The sequence below is a fragment of the Pezoporus flaviventris genome, unplaced genomic scaffold (genome assembly GCF_033815535.1).
Source record: "Pezoporus flaviventris isolate CSIRO_AGI_PZ_B2104156 unplaced genomic scaffold, CSIRO_AGI_Pfla_v1 ptg000045l, whole genome shotgun sequence".
In the NCBI taxonomy this organism is placed as follows: Eukaryota; Metazoa; Chordata; class Aves; order Psittaciformes; family Psittacidae; genus Pezoporus; species Pezoporus flaviventris.
In genome coordinates, this window is record NW_026892593.1 from 19,334,805 (window position 1) to 19,351,521 (window position 16,717).

The following is a 16,717-nucleotide window of genomic DNA, read 5'->3' on the forward strand; positions in this document are numbered from 1 at the left end:
CTGAATTTGCAGTAATTGATGAATTTACCTGGTTATAAATATCCTGTGGGGGAAAAAAAAAAAAGATGTCAATAGGTGGTTGAGTGCTGTATGTAAACTTTTCACATACTGAAATAATGCTTTCACAGGACACTGTAGTCATGTATGGTATATATATGGTGTGTATATATATATATATATATATGTATGTATACCAAAATGAGATTGACTGTGGAATGGTCTATCGTGTTTCAGCTATGTGGGTCAGTGTGACCAGATGTATACATTTGGATGGTATGTCTATCTATTTTGGTATAGAAAAGATCAAGTCCTTTGTGCATAGATATCTGACAAAACGTATTTGACTGTCATATGCTCGAGGATCATGTGTTAACACTGCATCCCTTTTGGAAGGCTTTTTTTTTTTTTCCCTTTGATAATTCAAAGCTAAGAGGAGTCCTGGGTAAATCTACAATCAGCTGTCATTATAGAACCTGTATTGTTAACCCGGTAGTTTCAGCTGTGTAAATTAAGCCCTGAGAACTTTCTGCAAACTGTGGAGAAGGAGTTTGGTGATGTAGTCTGACTTCCTAATTATGTGCATGTAAAAACACATCCTGTCGTTCTTCCTGCTTTCAAATCCTTTCTGCTGGAACATTTAGTTCGGGAAGTTATTCCTTTGTACTTAAATCTTCAAATGATGGAGAATCTGAATGAACAAAACCTAGTGGCATATTAAGAATTTTCATTTGAGTGCATTAGATAGACTACTGATGTTGAATAATGCTGTAGCAATCATGGCTCTTTGATGTAAGGAGAACAAGATTTTTTTTAAAACTAATACTTCCTGTTAGACCAGTCTGTATGATTTGGGTTGGAGGAAAGAGAAGGGAGCCTTAGAACACATAGTTGTGGAAAGTTTATATGGGTATTGGGAGGGGATGTGATAAAGCTTTTACCTACTTGTTCAGCATTTTTCTGGTACAATTTTACAATGCAGTACAAAACTGAACTATCTTGGGCTCCTGAGTACTGCAGTCCTCTAGGTTTATGAAAATTAGTTCCCAGAGATGGCTGGGAGGTCAGAGATGGAACACTTTCATGAGAAGTGTTCTCCTTGCTATCAAGGAAAAGTTTGTGCAAGTTGACTGCCATGTGCAATTGTTTGGTTTCATCCCTGTGGTTTTCATGAGATCATCTGCTGTGCTGCTTCAAAATCATATTATTTGTTGTGAAATAAATCTATTCGGGGATTTGGATGTGTCTGTCACAGAGGATGTTTATCATGATGGCTATGCAGATGGTTGTACTGTTAGTGTCTAGATGTTGGTTTTGATAAATGGATTCCTGAGTCTCCTCAGAAAGTAGGAGAAGCAAACGTTTGAAGGCTCATCTTGAGAGGCAGGGGGGTGGACTTCAAAGTAGAAATTTCTCTCACTACAGGTTTCCAAAGTATGTGACAAACAGAAGTGTACAAGATGAGATGATACCTGGATAGTTCATTCAAAGCTACAGTCCTTTTCACAGCAGTGCTGTCCTTGCCAGGCAAAACTGAAGGTCACTTGGCTTAGCACAGTAATTTTTTAGTTTTTTTTCTATGGCCCTTATAGCTCCTTGAGCATCCTTATTCTGCTATACCATAGCTAAATTGGGCTGTGTGTGCTCATGTGTAAAGTATGTGTGAATGTACAATGTCACAACATCACTTAATGACCTCACAGGTCAGACTGTACTTCTCTTTCTTTAGGTTCTTCTCGTTAATTGGATGGAAAACCAGTCTAGCTAACCAACTACCGTATTTCTGACAGTGGCCCTTATCAGGTGCCTAGGCGGAGATTAAAAATGGAGCAAGTGTATGTGGTAATTCCCATAATTATATTAATCTGAGGAATTTCCTATAACAGATGGGGAGGTTAAGGGTTGTATTTAGTGTGTAGCATTTCTGTGCATATAATCTGCAGTAGATTTCTGTTCCATAACCTTTTGTAGTCTCCCAAGACAGTTTTTGGTACTGACAGTGTACTTTGGCAAGGTGTTTATCCATGTCTGTTGTTGACTAATCTTGTTAAACTTTCTTTACATTAATTTGTTAGTTGGAGTTAAAGGCATATAATTAATGAGATAGTTTTTAAGTCTGAATTTATTGCCCTTAACCTGAAGAGTGATTCAGTGATGTGGACTGTCTGCTTGTATCTAGTTCTAGGGGAGCCAGAAGGCTTTAGTTCAAAATAACGGTTTGTGCTGCCATTTATGTATTGTCAATTTATCTTTTCAGTCTCTGTAAAGAAGTGTATTTTCATATTTCTCTTGGGTGATGAACTGGGGGAAGGTACAGTTGAGTTGACCAAAAGATGCTGATGGACAAGTAACCAGGTTTAGGACTGAGTGATCTTAAAGGTCTTTTCCAACCTAAATGATTCTGTAGATTGGCTTGGAAGATAGAAATGAATGCAGCCTTAGCACATTCTCAGATGACATCAAATTTAGAGGAGCACTTGATAGCAAAAGGGAAAGACTGATACTCAGGGGACTCCTGACTTCTAAGACAAATGAGTCAACAAAAATCTTCAGGTGTTCAGCACAGAGAAAAGTAGAGCCACACTTTCAGGGCAGAGCTCCATGCATATTTGCAGGCAAAGGACTGACTAACTGGATCTTCTGCAGCAAAAGACTTCAGGATCCAGTTGGAGAGCAAGTAGAGGAGGAGTTGGGGAAATGAAGGCTGGCTGCATGTTCAGCTGCATTAGCAGGAGTGCAGCGCAGGTCAAGGGAAGTACATTTATTTTCCCATGTTGTTGACACTGATGTTGCCACATCTGTAATACTCTGTCCATTTATGGGTCCCCAAGTAGAAGAGTGGTATGAACAAACTGAAAGAAGTCCACTGGGGTTCCCTCAGATGCTGAGAGAGGTGGAAGACATGATACACAAAGGGAGGTGGAGAGGTCTGGGTTGCTTTAATCTGGATAAGGTTAAAAGTTTAACTGTTATGTAGTCCTTAAGGAGGGACAGGACTATAGAGAAGATGGAGCTAGACTATTTTCAGAAGTTCACAAGAAAAGAACAGGAAGTAACAGTCACAAGCCACAACATGGACCTTCTGGCTCGATATTAGAGAGTTGGGTGGGAACTTGAGAAAGAGCACTGGAGCAGGTTGCACAGAGACTCTGCTGTATCTTCGTCCCTGGAGACATGTGAACCTTGTCCGGACAAGGTCCAGAACAGCATGGTATATCTTCAGATCTAGCCTTGCTTTGAGACAAAAGTTTGACTAGGTGAATTCTAAAGGTCCCATATATCCTTAATTTCTCTGTTTTGCAGCCCTCACGGAGAAGGTAGGTGGAGTATAGGCACAATTCTGCTTATTAATGAAACTAGATGAATTTTTGTGGAAAATATTTTGTAAAACTACCTAGTTTGGTGAAATATGTTTTTAAATGTTATCAGAACCCAGAATAAAACCTTCTTCTGGATTTTATTCCAACTTTTATTGTTATCGTTTTTGTTTATTGAATTTAAGCCAACTAGCCTGAAACATGTTGCCACAGAGTGTGATGGGCATAAAGCTTGTATTTGCCAGGTGCCAAACACAAATGACAATCTCTTAGTGTTGCACTTTAACCTGTCAGACAGCTAAACACCACACAGTCATTCACTCATTCCCCCCAGTGGGATGGGGGAGAGAAATGAATCAAAAAAAAAAAAGGTAAAACTCCTTCTAAAAACTGAGGTAAAGACAGTTTAATAGGACAGAAAAGGAAGGAAAAATAATACTGATAAAAGAATATACTAGTGATGGACACTGCAACTGATCACCATCTGCTGACCAATGCCCACCCAGTCCCTGAGCAGCAGGCTGCCACCCCCCCTGCCCCCAGCCAACTGCCCCCAGTTTTCTTGTTCACCATGACATCGTATGATATGGAATATCCCTTTGGACAGTGGGGGTCAGCTGTCCCATCTGTGTCCCCTCCCAGCTCCTTGTGCACGCCCAGCCTCCTCGCTGGCAGGGCAGTATGAAAAGCTGGAAAGTCCTTGACTTAGTGTGAGCCGTGCTCAGCAACAGCTAAAACATTGGTGTGTTATCAACATTATTCTCATACTAAATCCAAAACACAGCACCACACCAGCTACTAGGAAGAAAATTAACTCTATACAAGCCAAAAAGAGGACACTTCGTTTTGCTTGCATTTCTGTCAGAGAAGAGTAATTAGGGTTTCTTTTTAATTCTGTTTTTCAGAGGAGGGAAAATCTGGTTATCTGTGAAACCTCCACACTTTTCTCTTTCTTCTTAGAACTGATAAAACTGGAGATGTGCATGCAGAAGTTGCGTGTGTGGGGGAAAAGATGACATTTGCACAACCAAGGAAGGGTTGTATGATCACAGTGTCTTCTTAGAAAGTGAGCTAAAATGAAACCTGAATGTCAACCTCGGAAGGATGAGAGTTGGTAGCAGGAACATGTATTTTGCTGATGATTCTGTTCTTTCAAGCAGCTCTCCTGTGGCCTTCTTAGTTACACTTGAGAGATCTTTGCTGGCAAAATGTCCTGGTGTGAGGTTGTTATCAAACGAAGCTCGTCAGTGCAACACTTCTGAGATATGAAAAGGTTGTTTCTGTTAGCTTGATTTATCTGTGGAGAAGTTCTGAAAATAAGAAAGCTGATTTCTTGGAGAAAATAGTTCTGACAAATAGTCCTGGGGGTGCAAAGTTGACGTGGGGTGGAAAAGATAATGTAGATACAGAGGAGCAAGACAGTAGCTGTGCTGTAGGAAGTGATGGAAATCCATTCAGTCCAGCACTATCTGAACTGCTGATGTACACTGTGAGTCAGAGCTGTAATTCTGTGTATGTTAGCAGCAGTTGCCTCTAAAACTTCACTTGGTTTTCCTTTCTGGAAATGAAGTGCAAATTGTGCCTGACAAATTTGGTGGCCTTCTACAATGGGGTTCCAGCATTGGTGAATAAGGGAAGAACAGCTGAAGTCACCTACCTGAGCTTCTGCAAAGCATTTGACACCGTCCCAGGTGACATCCTTGTCTCTAAACTGGAGAGGCATGGATTTGATGTGTGGACCACTTGATGGGTTAAGAACTGGTTGCACTCAAAAGAGTTGCGGTCAGTTGCTCAAAATAAGTGGGAGATAGATGGTGAGTGGTCCCTCTCAGGGGTTGGTGTTGGGACCAGGGCTGTTTAACATCTTTGCCGACTGAGGCTTGAGAGAGTTTGAGTTGTTCAGCATGGGGAAAAGGAGTCTCCAGGAAGACCAGCTGCTGCCTTCCAGTCTCTAAAGAGGGCCTGTGAGAAATCTGGAGCGGGACTTTTTACAACGCATGTAGTGATAGGACAAGGGGGAATTGCTTTAAATGGAAGGTAGAGTTCTATTAGATTATTAGGAAGAAATTCTTCAGTATGAGGGTGGTGAGACACTGGCACAGGTTGCCCAGAGAAGTTGTGGCTGCCTCATCCCTTGCAGTGGGCAAGGCCAAGTTGGATGGAGCTTTGAGCAGCCCGGTCTAGTGGAAGGTGTCCCTGCCAATGGTAGAGGGTTGGAACTAGATGATCTTTAAAGTCCCTTCCAGTCCATACCATTGTATGATTCTGTGAAAGCCACTGGCAGCTGAGGTTTCCACCATGTCAAGGATCACTGTCATCTCTGCTAGGCATAATTTTCATGGTCAGCTGCATGAGTCATCATCAGCTTTCTTGGCTGCACGTTTCGTTTCTGTAGCTTTCAAGCATAACTGGTCTTCTTGTCTTTCTGGTAACCTCAAGGAAGTGAAGTTGCAGTGCCACTGTGTCCTCTGCATGGAATATGGCCCCAAACAGTGATGGCATGAGGGACAGCGAAACATAGCTGGCCTAGCTGTAGCGTGTCTATGCAGCCACTCAAGACTGAGAGGAGATCACTGAAGTCTGCTGCACAGAACAAACAAAGACAAGAATATAAATCTAGCCCATGACTGTCAGTTAAATTCTGCAGCAGATCTCAGGTAGTAGGGGTAGGTACAAAGAAAACAATTGCAACTGCGCTGACAGCATTTACGACAAACGTAGCGGATGCTTTCTTTCCTAGTGTGGCATAGTCTGTAAAAGTTTGACAGTCTTTTTCAACAGTAAAGAAATCTGCCATTGCTGTGAAGAATTTCTAAGCAGTTAAATTTTCAGACTTAATGATACAGAAAATATTTCTTACGGTGAAACACCCTATAAGTGGAATTGAATGACCAGTACATTATTGGTAATGTTTCTGGTTTTCAAACAAGTGGCAGACCAACCAGGGGTAAATGCTGTGTAGTGCTTATTTGACTATAAAGAATGATAAGTTTGATAAACGTGTTAGCTGATTTCGGAAATCTATTTGATTCTACAAGGTGCTAAATTATTTCATAATGAGTATGTACACAGTATAGTCTATGCTGAATGACAGCAAACAGAATCCTTACACTGTTTTACTTGGAATAACTTCAACTTTCAGAAAATCAAAGAACAGCTAAGGTTGCTAAGTGACAGCAAAATATTTATTCATTATTTAGGAAATCAAATGGCTTTATGCAGTGAGTATTAAAGGACAGCATAGATTGTGTGCCACCCACATGCTGTACAGGACCGTTATTGTACATGATGAAGACCTGCATAATTCAGCTATCACCCCCGTTTTAGTACTGAGCTTCTCTAATACTGTTTATTTAGTCTTGTTCCTCAGTAGAAAAGTAATTCACTATAAATGAACACCCTCTATCTCTGCTCTGAAACACAAGTAATACTCTTGTGTAGGCAAATACTGAAAGAGGAGGCAAGGTGGGGGAGAAGGAGGGGAAATGGAGGGAGAATTACTGTTTATAACTGGCTATTTGCTTTGCAGGCTTATTTTCATCACCGATGTGTGATGAAGCTCATTAACAGCCAATGATGTGGCACAGGCTTTTTGTTTCTCTGGAGGGAAAGGGTAATGATGAGTTCAGCCAAATGCCTTTCCCTTCACTTGGCTTTCACAGAGGAGGTATGCATGGGGCTTTCCAGAGTCCAGCCCTGTGGATAAAGTCATCCCCCCCACCACCTGTGGATGCTGATGGGAAGCTGGGGTTACACCAGGCTTGGTCTGGGACAAAGACTTGGGTGGCTCTTGAGTGTCACTCAGCAGTGGGGTGGGAGTTGTTTCAATTTCTTAAGACACTGTCCTGGCATTTCTGAGGCTCATGTGACAAGAGGAAAGCTCACTGTGATGGGTTAGCCACTACCCCCGCACAGCAGGGAGACCTGCAGAGGAATGCAGGGAGGTAGTCAGCATCCTTGAGCCCGCTGCTGTGGTTGGAAGGTTTGGGAAGGTGGAGAGATGGCAGTTAATCTGGCACCTAACCAGGTATCTTTTGAGGCAGAATGAAATCAAATGAAACAAAATCTAAAAAAAAACCCAGCAAAAAACATGTAAAGTGTGTATGTGCTCCCTTTCGTAGGCATGCAGAACTTAGGCTGAAAGCTTGGTTTGATGTGCAGATGGACCTTGAACTTGAAATGTGTAGGGCCTTGAACATATGGTCTGTTGGAATTGCTAGGAAATTATTAGTAGTTGAATTTTTATTGTCCTGGAAGTGGTGTGTAAAACTGACTGTCATTATAAATGCACTGACCTGTTGTATTGTCCAGGTTTGGTTCTGGCTGAGGGTATGGGCAAGTTGGGTGAATTACTGTACAGTGAAACACAATTCATAACATGAGAAAGCCACTCTGGCACTAATTTCTACTCTTTTTCTCTCTTTTTTCCTTCTTTTTTCCTTTTTTTTTTTTTCATTGGCAAAGGGCCTGGCAGGACAAGAAACAAAGTTATGTTCAAAGAAGTGCATCAGAAGCTGGATGGAAAATTATTTATTTGTACCTTAATTTCTTTTCACTCAGGAGATGCAAATTTATCTCCTGATTAAATGGAAGGGAGAGACAGCTGTGTGAGGGAAGGCTTATCAGGTTATTTCTTGTTTTCACTCTTTGTGCTGGAAAAGTACTGTTTGGGCTGAAGTTGTCTAAAAGAAGCTGCTGCTGTGGAAGGCACTGGACAAAACGGCTTAGTTTTGAAACAAAAAAGCTTATTTTTAGGAAGTGTTCAGGGACTTAAGTTGTGTTTGGCATTACAAATCATATACACGGCAGCTGAGAATTTGAGGGATGACTCTTTGGCTGGCTCCTCCCTACTCCCTTTTTGGTTTTTTTGTAGCCTGCATAAGAAATATTTGATCTAACTCTGTCTATAATTGCAGTCATCACCTCCTGCTATTTTCCTGAAATCCCCATATGGTCTGAGGAAGGTTATTCCGAGTAAAACAGTGTGGGAGTAGAGAAGAAGCCATGCTGTTGCTAGTGTTAAGGTCAGGGCTTATTGATACTGACACAGATCTGAGCTCCAAGTGTGAAGACATGCAGCCTGTGATCATTTTTTTCCTATATTTCTAAAATTGCCACAAGGTGGCAATGGTTCAGAATGTTATTCCTCCAGAACCAGTCTTTTGGCTGAGTGCGCCTGTGGGGAATAGGGTCAGCTGCGGGCTGTGGTTCCAAGCCAGCAGTGCTCTGGGGCATGCAGGGAGAGGCTGGTTGCAGCTAACACACAGGCCACATGTGAAGCTTTTCGTTTTAAAGGCCAAAGTTTTCTAGAGAATATTTGTGCTGTGAGTTGTGTCTTTGCCAGCTGCTGTTGGCTGCGTATGTTTAGGGCAGTAATGAGCTGCTCTGTGTACTTAGGCAATGAGAAACAGATGAAAATGCTCCAAATCTAGCCTCAGATTCTGTGAAGTGAGGGTTGTTTGGGTTTTTTTCTTGTGTCTTTCAAAGAGAAGATCAGCAGTATTCTGTTACAAATACATACATGCTTTGTTTTTCCTTCATACTGTCAGTTTATTATTTAAATGTAGTTAATTAAATAAAACCTGTAATATTGAAACAAGTCCCTAAACTGCCAGGTAGTTTGAAGTGCAGCTCCTTATAAAAACCAAGAATTTAAACTCTCTGTAAAATCCATTTATTGAAATTGTGTCCTGGGTTCAGCAGTAGCAGTCATTTTTCCCCTTCTTGGTAGCTGATGCAGTGCTGTGTTTTGACTTTCGGCCTGGGAACAGAGCTGATAACAATGATGTTTTGGTTTGGCCAAGGACTTTGTGAGCCTCATGCTCTGCCAGGGAGGAGGGGAAGCCAGGAGGAAGCAGAGACAGGACACCTGACCCAAACTGACCAAAGAGGTATCCCATACCACAGCACGTCATGCCCAGGATGTAACTGGGAGTTAGCCGGAAGGGCTGGGAGTCTGCAGGGTTGGAGGAGGTATCGGTCAGAGCTTGGTCGGGCTGAGGGGGGCGAGTTATCGGTCAGCTGGTGGTGAGGTGTTGTATTCTCTTCCCTTGTTATTTCCTTTATCATTATTCTTATTGGTGGTAGCAGCAGTGATTTGTGTTATACCTTAGTTACTAAACTGTTCTTATCTCAACCCGTGGGAGTTGCATTCTTTTCGATTCTCCTCTCCGTCCCTCCGGGAGTAGGGGGAGGGAAAGAAGGTGGGGGGGGGTGAGTTAACGAGTTACCTGACTGGGTTTAAACCACGACAAATTGTTTAAAGGTATGAATGGAACTAAACTAGAAAGTCTTCTAGGTTTTTGTACCCAGGTTTCACTTAAGAAGTGAAAAGGCAAATCTTTAGTGCTCCAAGGGGAATGTGCTGGGATATATAAGACTAATTTGAAATGTTAAATGCAAGGTGAGATTTTTTTTTTTAATAGTTAAGTGCTTGAGGCTCTTTTGATGCCTTTGTATTACTTTGTAAATTATAAAAAGGCAAATTGCTATTGCAACTTGAAAGCAAGTTATTCTTTAATTAAATAACTCTGAGAAGTTTGTTCTATCTTAAATACATGATTTCATTCTTTGATAACCTACTAAGGTTAGCAAATGTAATGTGAAAAATAAATGTTGCCTTTTTTGAAAGGCACAGGGATGGAGGGGAAAAGAAATATGTATCTCATGTGGCTGCAATAAAGAAAAAGTAAATTTGAAGGCAGTTAATCTTGTTTTCCCTTAAAGTTGTCTTTGGTTATTATTCTGGAGAATGCAATCAAACCTGGTATTCTGAGTCACTGGAATTTGTTACACATTCTCCATGAAGCGACAGTATCACACAGAGCTACAATAGCAGTATCACACAGAGTTAGGACCAGAGATTTAATTCCACTGAGAATGTGAAATCCAACTAAGCAATACAAATCTGAAGCAGGTTATTGGAAAGCAAAAGAATCAGTGAGGCTTTCCTATGCAGTTTAGGTGATATTTAGAGTTCAGTTTACATTTGGTGGTGTCCTCAACAGAAGAAGGACATGGAGCTGTTGGGTCCAGAGGAGGCCCACGAGGACGATCAGGGGGCTCAAGCACCTCCCATATGAAGGCAGGCTGAGAAAGCTGGGGCTGTTCAGCCTGGAGAAGAGAAGGCTGCGTGGAGACCTCATAGCAGCCTTCCAGTATCTGAAGGGGGCCTATAAGGATGTTGGAGAGGGACTCTTCATTAGGGACTGTAGTGATAGGACAAGGGGTAATGGGTTAAAACTTAAACAGGGGAAGTTTAGATTGGGTATAAGGAAGAAGGTATTTACTCTGAAGGTGGTGAGGTACTGAAAGAGGTTATTCCATCCTTGCCAGTTTTCAAGGCCACGTTGGACTTAGCCTTTGGTGACATGGTCTGGTGTGAGGTGTCCCTGCCCATGGCAGGGGGGTTGGAACTAGAAGAATCTTAAGGTCCTTTCCAGTCCAAACCATTCTATGATTCTATAATTTTTTTTATTTTTATTTTGCTGTTCATGGTTCTTTCTGTTAGAATTAAAATGTGGATACTATGTCTGCACTAATAGTAAAGATGTGACAAAATAGAGGGGAACTGAAAGCAAAGGTCTGACCCAGAGGAAAGCAGGAAGGGGCATGTGCAGTAGAAAGGTAATCCTACTGCAGGCGGCTTTTGAGCTCCTTTATGTAAACTGCTACCAGAGAGAATCTGGCCAGGATCACTGTCCCCAAGTTTTAAGCATTTCACTTAGGAACTGGCTATGCATGATGTCCTCATCTCTTGTTCCTTGTTAACCAAGATGGACAACTTCAAAGCAACCTCAGGCATGGATAGGTTGAACTGTTTGGCAGTGTCCAGGAGTTAATGTCCTGTGCAGATGCCTGTTTCTCTCCATTTGCCATTATGGCTTTCTAATGGAATTAGATTTCCCTTTTTATTCTGCATTTCTGAGCTACTACTTTTGCTGTTAGTTTTGGATTTTTCATTATTAAAGACATTTGGCTGCAAGTCGATGAGTGTAATTAAAAATTACCAACATTTTAAAAAGTAAATTATGACTGAGAATTCACTGTCTACTAAATATTCTGACAAATAAAAAACCCAGAGGAACTGTATGCTGCAGCAGACTACTATAAAGTATTCTACATCTTGACAGTTAACTGTGTCTCTAGATGACAAGTACTTGGGACCTATAAAATAGTGTTCAGATTATCCTTAGTGGAGGGTGTAGCTTTCCATGTGTTTCCATTGGATTTGTTATTATTTTGTAGTTTTGCAGAACTTTGTTCCCCTACACATCTAGATTTCATCCAAAAAGTAATGTAAGGAATGTACAGTAATCCTAACATGTCACTCAATCCTTAGAATTGCTTACTATCTGAATTGGCATGAAAGCCATATATAAATATTTTAAAGGCATTTTAGTTTGCTGAACTATGTTGGTTAAGACTGAGGAAGTCAGAATTAAATTTATATTTTATTGCCTTATTCATAATGTTTTTGTTTGATATGTGGGTAATAGACAAGCAAATCACCTAAAAAATGAAGTCTGCAAGCATGAAAACACATTTCCATAATTGCCTTGGCAGGAAGCCCGCATGTTCTCGTGACGGAGCTGTGAATACTCCATGGGATGAAGGAGCTGCTAGCTCAGCAGTGGTGCACTGTCTGTGGGAGAACTTGGCTCTTTACTTCCCCTTTGAGAAGTCTGTGCTAGAAAAAAAGTTAAACCATCCTTTATGATTTGTATTTTCCATTATTTCGACTTGTCCAGTATCTTTAGAAAATGAAGAGAATAAAGGGAATTGAATAAGGGGAAAGACCTGTCCTGCATAGCTGGGAATAAAGCTTGGTTTCTGTTAGAAACAGCTAACCTTTGTGGTCCAGATTCTGTGCAAGAAGTGGATGTCTGGCACACAGGTGGATAGATGCACTTCTGGTCTATGTGCAGACATAAAACAAGTACTTCTCTTCCATGGATTTTTAGCTAGCAGTGGTGCAGGCTGTCAGTGTGCCTGTGTTGGGCTGCTGCTCTCAAGAGCTCACGCAGGAAATTTTTCCAAGTTACAGCAACCGCTGCTGAAGTTTGCTTGCCTCAATAGGAGTCTTCTGTAGGGGTTTCTTGGGGCTTGTTCTTTATCGCTAATAGTTTCATTAAGAAGAGGAACAGAATTATCATTTTTAAGTAGCTTAGATTTTTTTTTCAAAGGCATAGTTCTTTGGCTTTGCATTCGTACTGCCTACATTTCACCATTTTTCAGAGGATTTCTCAAATCAAGTATTTAAATGGCATCTATACTTATGTTTTCTGTGTAAACAGAACAGCTTTCAGGTTTGCATTCAATTTCAGGAGAGTGTTGAAGTAAATTGCTACGTGTTCCATAGAAACACAAGACATGACAAACATAGCAAACTCTATGTAGGATCTTCCATTGATATGAAGGAAATAAATTGTCCAAGGTAGGCACGTTCTCAGGATACCAGTAATTTTGCTAATCTTGTAACAGAGTTGCAGCTTCAAAGAGTCAACACTATAGACCTGATAGCCTGTGGTCACCATACTCACTGCAGATACAAAAAAGTTCTTCTGTAAGGGACAATGATATGGTCAGAATAATGTTATTTATTGCAGGTTAACCATTACAAATCTAACTTCTGGAAAAATATTTTCGTTTTCTGTCTACACATGTATTTGTTTGTTTATTTTTAACTAAGCAAGATACAGGAAGGATGAAAAAACTTTTTAATTCTTGTGTTTTTTTTTTTAATGTTAAATTTAAAGTTCAGGAATATTCACTGGAATAAAGGCTTTACACAAGCTTTTAAGTTATGGGAAAGCAAAACAACTATTTTTAACCTTCATTTTGTTATATTAGTATGTTAGCAGCAGTCATCTTTGATGTGACATTCTAACTTCTCACAGATTTGATACAGAGAAAATATCTTACTAAATGTTTCAAGAGTTGATAGGAACCTTGGCAAAAGGCCTGGATCACTGGAGAGCTTTCAGATTTTGCTTTTTTCCAACAACATTAATCTTTGATAGAAATGCATCAATTGCATGGTTTAATCATGTCACGCCCTCTACAAGGAGTCTTGTTTTCAAAATGACCTCAACTTTGATATGAAGTCCATCATATGTAATTTGGTGTCAGTCCTGGAGCCATGTGGCTGCTGTTCCCCATGATTATTTGTTTCATGTTGTTTGTAGTGTTTATAACATTGATGGCTAGAAGTCCGTTTTCATCATAGGGAGCATGTTTTGTCCATTTTCTTCACAGTGAGCGTGCGTGTTAAAACATTCCAGTGGGTAGCACCTAGATGACTCCAAAAAGTGGACACATCTCAGTTATTTTTGACGTACTTGAAGGCTGAAAAAAAAAAAAAAAAGAAATAAAAAAGAAATATTTGAAGGCTAGAGCTAAAAGACAAGTTTTATTAGCTGGTGTTGCTGTCCTGGGGAAGGTCAGCATGTGCGTATGAAATATTGCTCAGGAGAAGTATCCATGCAGACTTAGCCGTAGCATCCCAAGGACACAAGGGAAAGAATACAGAGGTTTAGTTGCATACTGAGTGCATACATGACTTGCTGCAGCCACCTGACTTATCCAGCTAGGACTCTGAGGGCCTGCCACTCTCTAGGGAGCAAATCACCAGGAAGCCTGTGCCTTTTCCTCCTTGTTCACAACTTCCAAATGTGTATAGTATTGCATATTTTTACTTTGAGACTAACTGTATTTATTGTTCTCTTCCCTCTCCTTTTTTTCTTGCATAGCTCAATAAGCAGCAGCTACAGATACTGAAGGAACGTTTCCAGGCCTTTTTGAATGGGGAGACTCAAATTGTAGCAGACGAAGCATTTTGCAATGCTGTGCGAAGTTACTATGAGGTAAGTTATGTACTTTGTTTTCTATATTGTTTAAAAAGTTCATAGGATCTCTTTTCAGATACAAGGAAAGCATTTTAAGTTTCAAAGGCTGTGAACTTCCAAACCTTCGAGAAACAGCTTCCTCCTACTCTGCTGTTTTAAAAGTTGAAATCCACTGCCTGGGCACAAGAGATAAACTGAACTAGAAAATATCCACCCTTTTTTGAAGAAGGGAAAAAAGAAAGACAAAACAAAAAAACCCTGGTGCTAAAAATCTTTCTGGCAGCATTTGATACAACTAGGCATTGCTATCTTTATCTCCATATGTCCAAGGTACCTCTTTTAATCAGTGCTTCAGTTGTAGGTTACCATCTTGAGAAATGTGTTGTGATTTTTTAGTCACCATGCAGAGTTTTTTGGAGAAGAACTGCCTGTTCTCTTCCCAAAGAAGAGAAGCTTTCCATGCAGCTGGGCATGCTCAGTGCCTACAAGCAGCAGTGCAGCTCTTTAGATGTGTCTTTAATTGCTTAAAGGACAGGTCCCATTCCCAACTAAGAGGACAGTTCACTGTCTATTTTGTAACATCAGCAGCATATGGCTAGAGAATTTATTTCTTACTCTTAGCAAGTGGTACTGCAGATTCATTTTGTCTCATCTAACTTCAGACTTGCTTGGTCAATCATAAGGGATGTGTGTTAAACTTGCATTTCTTTTGTGGGGTTTTCTGTGTATTTCAGTCTGCCACATCTGTTTTTGTTTTTATTTTTTTCAGATTTTTTAGCCTTATATTTTTATATATTGTTTGTCCTTTGTCAGCTATTTCTTTGCTAGTGAATGAAACTCTTCATGGAGAAAAAGATGTGACTTAGGTACTAGCTTGGTTTTACCTACATTAAATTATGTAGAACTGTCATGGTTTAAACCTGGTCAGGCAGCTAGTTCACTCACTTCCCCCCTTCTTTCCCTCCCCCTACTCCCAGAGGGATGGAGAGGAGAATCGAAAAGAATGCAACTCCCACAGGTTGAGATAAGAACAGTTTAGTAACTAAGGTATAACACAGATCACTACTGCTGCCACCAATAAGAATAATGATAAAGGAAATAACAAGGGAAGAGAATACAGCACCTCACCACCAGCTGATAACTTGCCCCCCCAGCCCGACCAAGCACCGACCCATACCTCCTCCAACCCTGCAGTCTCCCAGCCCTTCCCAGGTAACTCTCCGTTACCTCCTGGGCATGACGTGCTGTGGTATGGAATACCTCTTTGGCCAGTTTGGGTCAGGTGTTCTGTCTCTGCTTCCTCCCAGCTTCCCCTCCTCCCTGACAGAGCATGAGGCTCACAAAGTCCTTGGCCAAACCAAAACATCATTGTTATCAGCTGTGTTTCCAGGCCAAAAATCAAAACACAGCACTGCACCAGCTACCAAGGAGGAGAAAAATGCCTGCTACTGCTGAACCCAGGACATACACAAAAAAAAAGAATAGATGGGGGCGAGCAAATGGTTTCCCTGTTGTACAGAAATGTGAGGACTCAGTGTGAGATTCTCCAAATCACAGCCTGATCAGAACTGTGGCAGTTCAAATGAAGGAAATCACATAAAGACATTTGTGAAAGGATGGGGATAGGTCTGCAGGTGAAACAGAGAATATGTACTACATTGGATGTGGGAACAGTGCAGGATTTGTTGGAAAGTAATCCCTTATTTTTTTGTATAACTGAAGAAGAAATTAAGACTGGGAGGAAGAAGAGCTCAGAATATGCTACAGGGCAAGGCTGAGCTAGTTAGCTGCCCAATGGTAAGTTTCAGGGGAGTGGGATGTCTCAAGATGCTGAACATGGGGTAGAATTGAAAAGGACATAATGTTCGTGGTTGTCTTTCAGCAAGCTGTGTAAGAAGCTTGATGTGTTAGAAGAAGTAGCCTGCCCTTCAGAAAGGATGTGATAGTGAATAAAAATGATTTTAAAATAAATGCCTAACCAGTAACTGTCCTGTTAAGATTTACTTTGAGTCTCCTGTTAATGAGATTTTTTGGACGCATTGAGAACCATGTTTTTCATCATATCTGCTGTTGCAGTGAAAAGCTATGGATAGTAATCTAAGATAGCCCTATAAAATGGAAGACTCAAATTCTCCAGCTATTTTCAGCCATTCATTAGTTTGAATTAAGTGTACAAGTGTTCTAGCTGTCCAGTTTCAAACAGATTTCAAAAATCTTGGCATCACTGAAAAGGCTGTAATGACACCATGGGCTACTGGAATCATCATCCTGTGTTAATACACCATGAGCTCATCTACCAGCTGGAATTTGGTTCTTCAGTCTTTTTACTTTGTTTTTTGCTCCCCTTCTTCCAATTCCATTTTCCATTCTTTCCAGAGATTTCCTTCCAGCCTTGTGCACTTTGAGTCAACATTTGCTAGTCATTTTTAATTCCTTTTCAGGATTGTAATAGACAGTCACTAGTATGCAATATTAGATTTAATGAACATTGCAATGGTGGGATCCAGCTGGAGACAGTTCAAGCTGCTGCTCCTCTTCAATGCATTTTAATCAAAT

The 16,717-nt window shown here is 40.7% G+C and overlaps 1 protein-coding gene across 11 annotated transcripts in view; it reads left to right on the forward strand.

The window, feature by feature from the left end:
- CADPS2 (calcium dependent secretion activator 2) overlaps positions 1-16,717 on the forward strand; it is a 308,797-nt gene that overhangs the window by 48,408 nt on the left and 243,672 nt on the right. For all 11 annotated transcript variants that reach the window (XM_061467595.1, XM_061467600.1, XM_061467599.1 and 8 more), the window contains exon 2: positions 14,066-14,179. In XM_061467595.1, the coding sequence (XP_061323579.1) occupies positions 14,066-14,179 (114 nt within the window). The remainder of the gene's footprint in view (positions 1-14,065; positions 14,180-16,717) is intronic.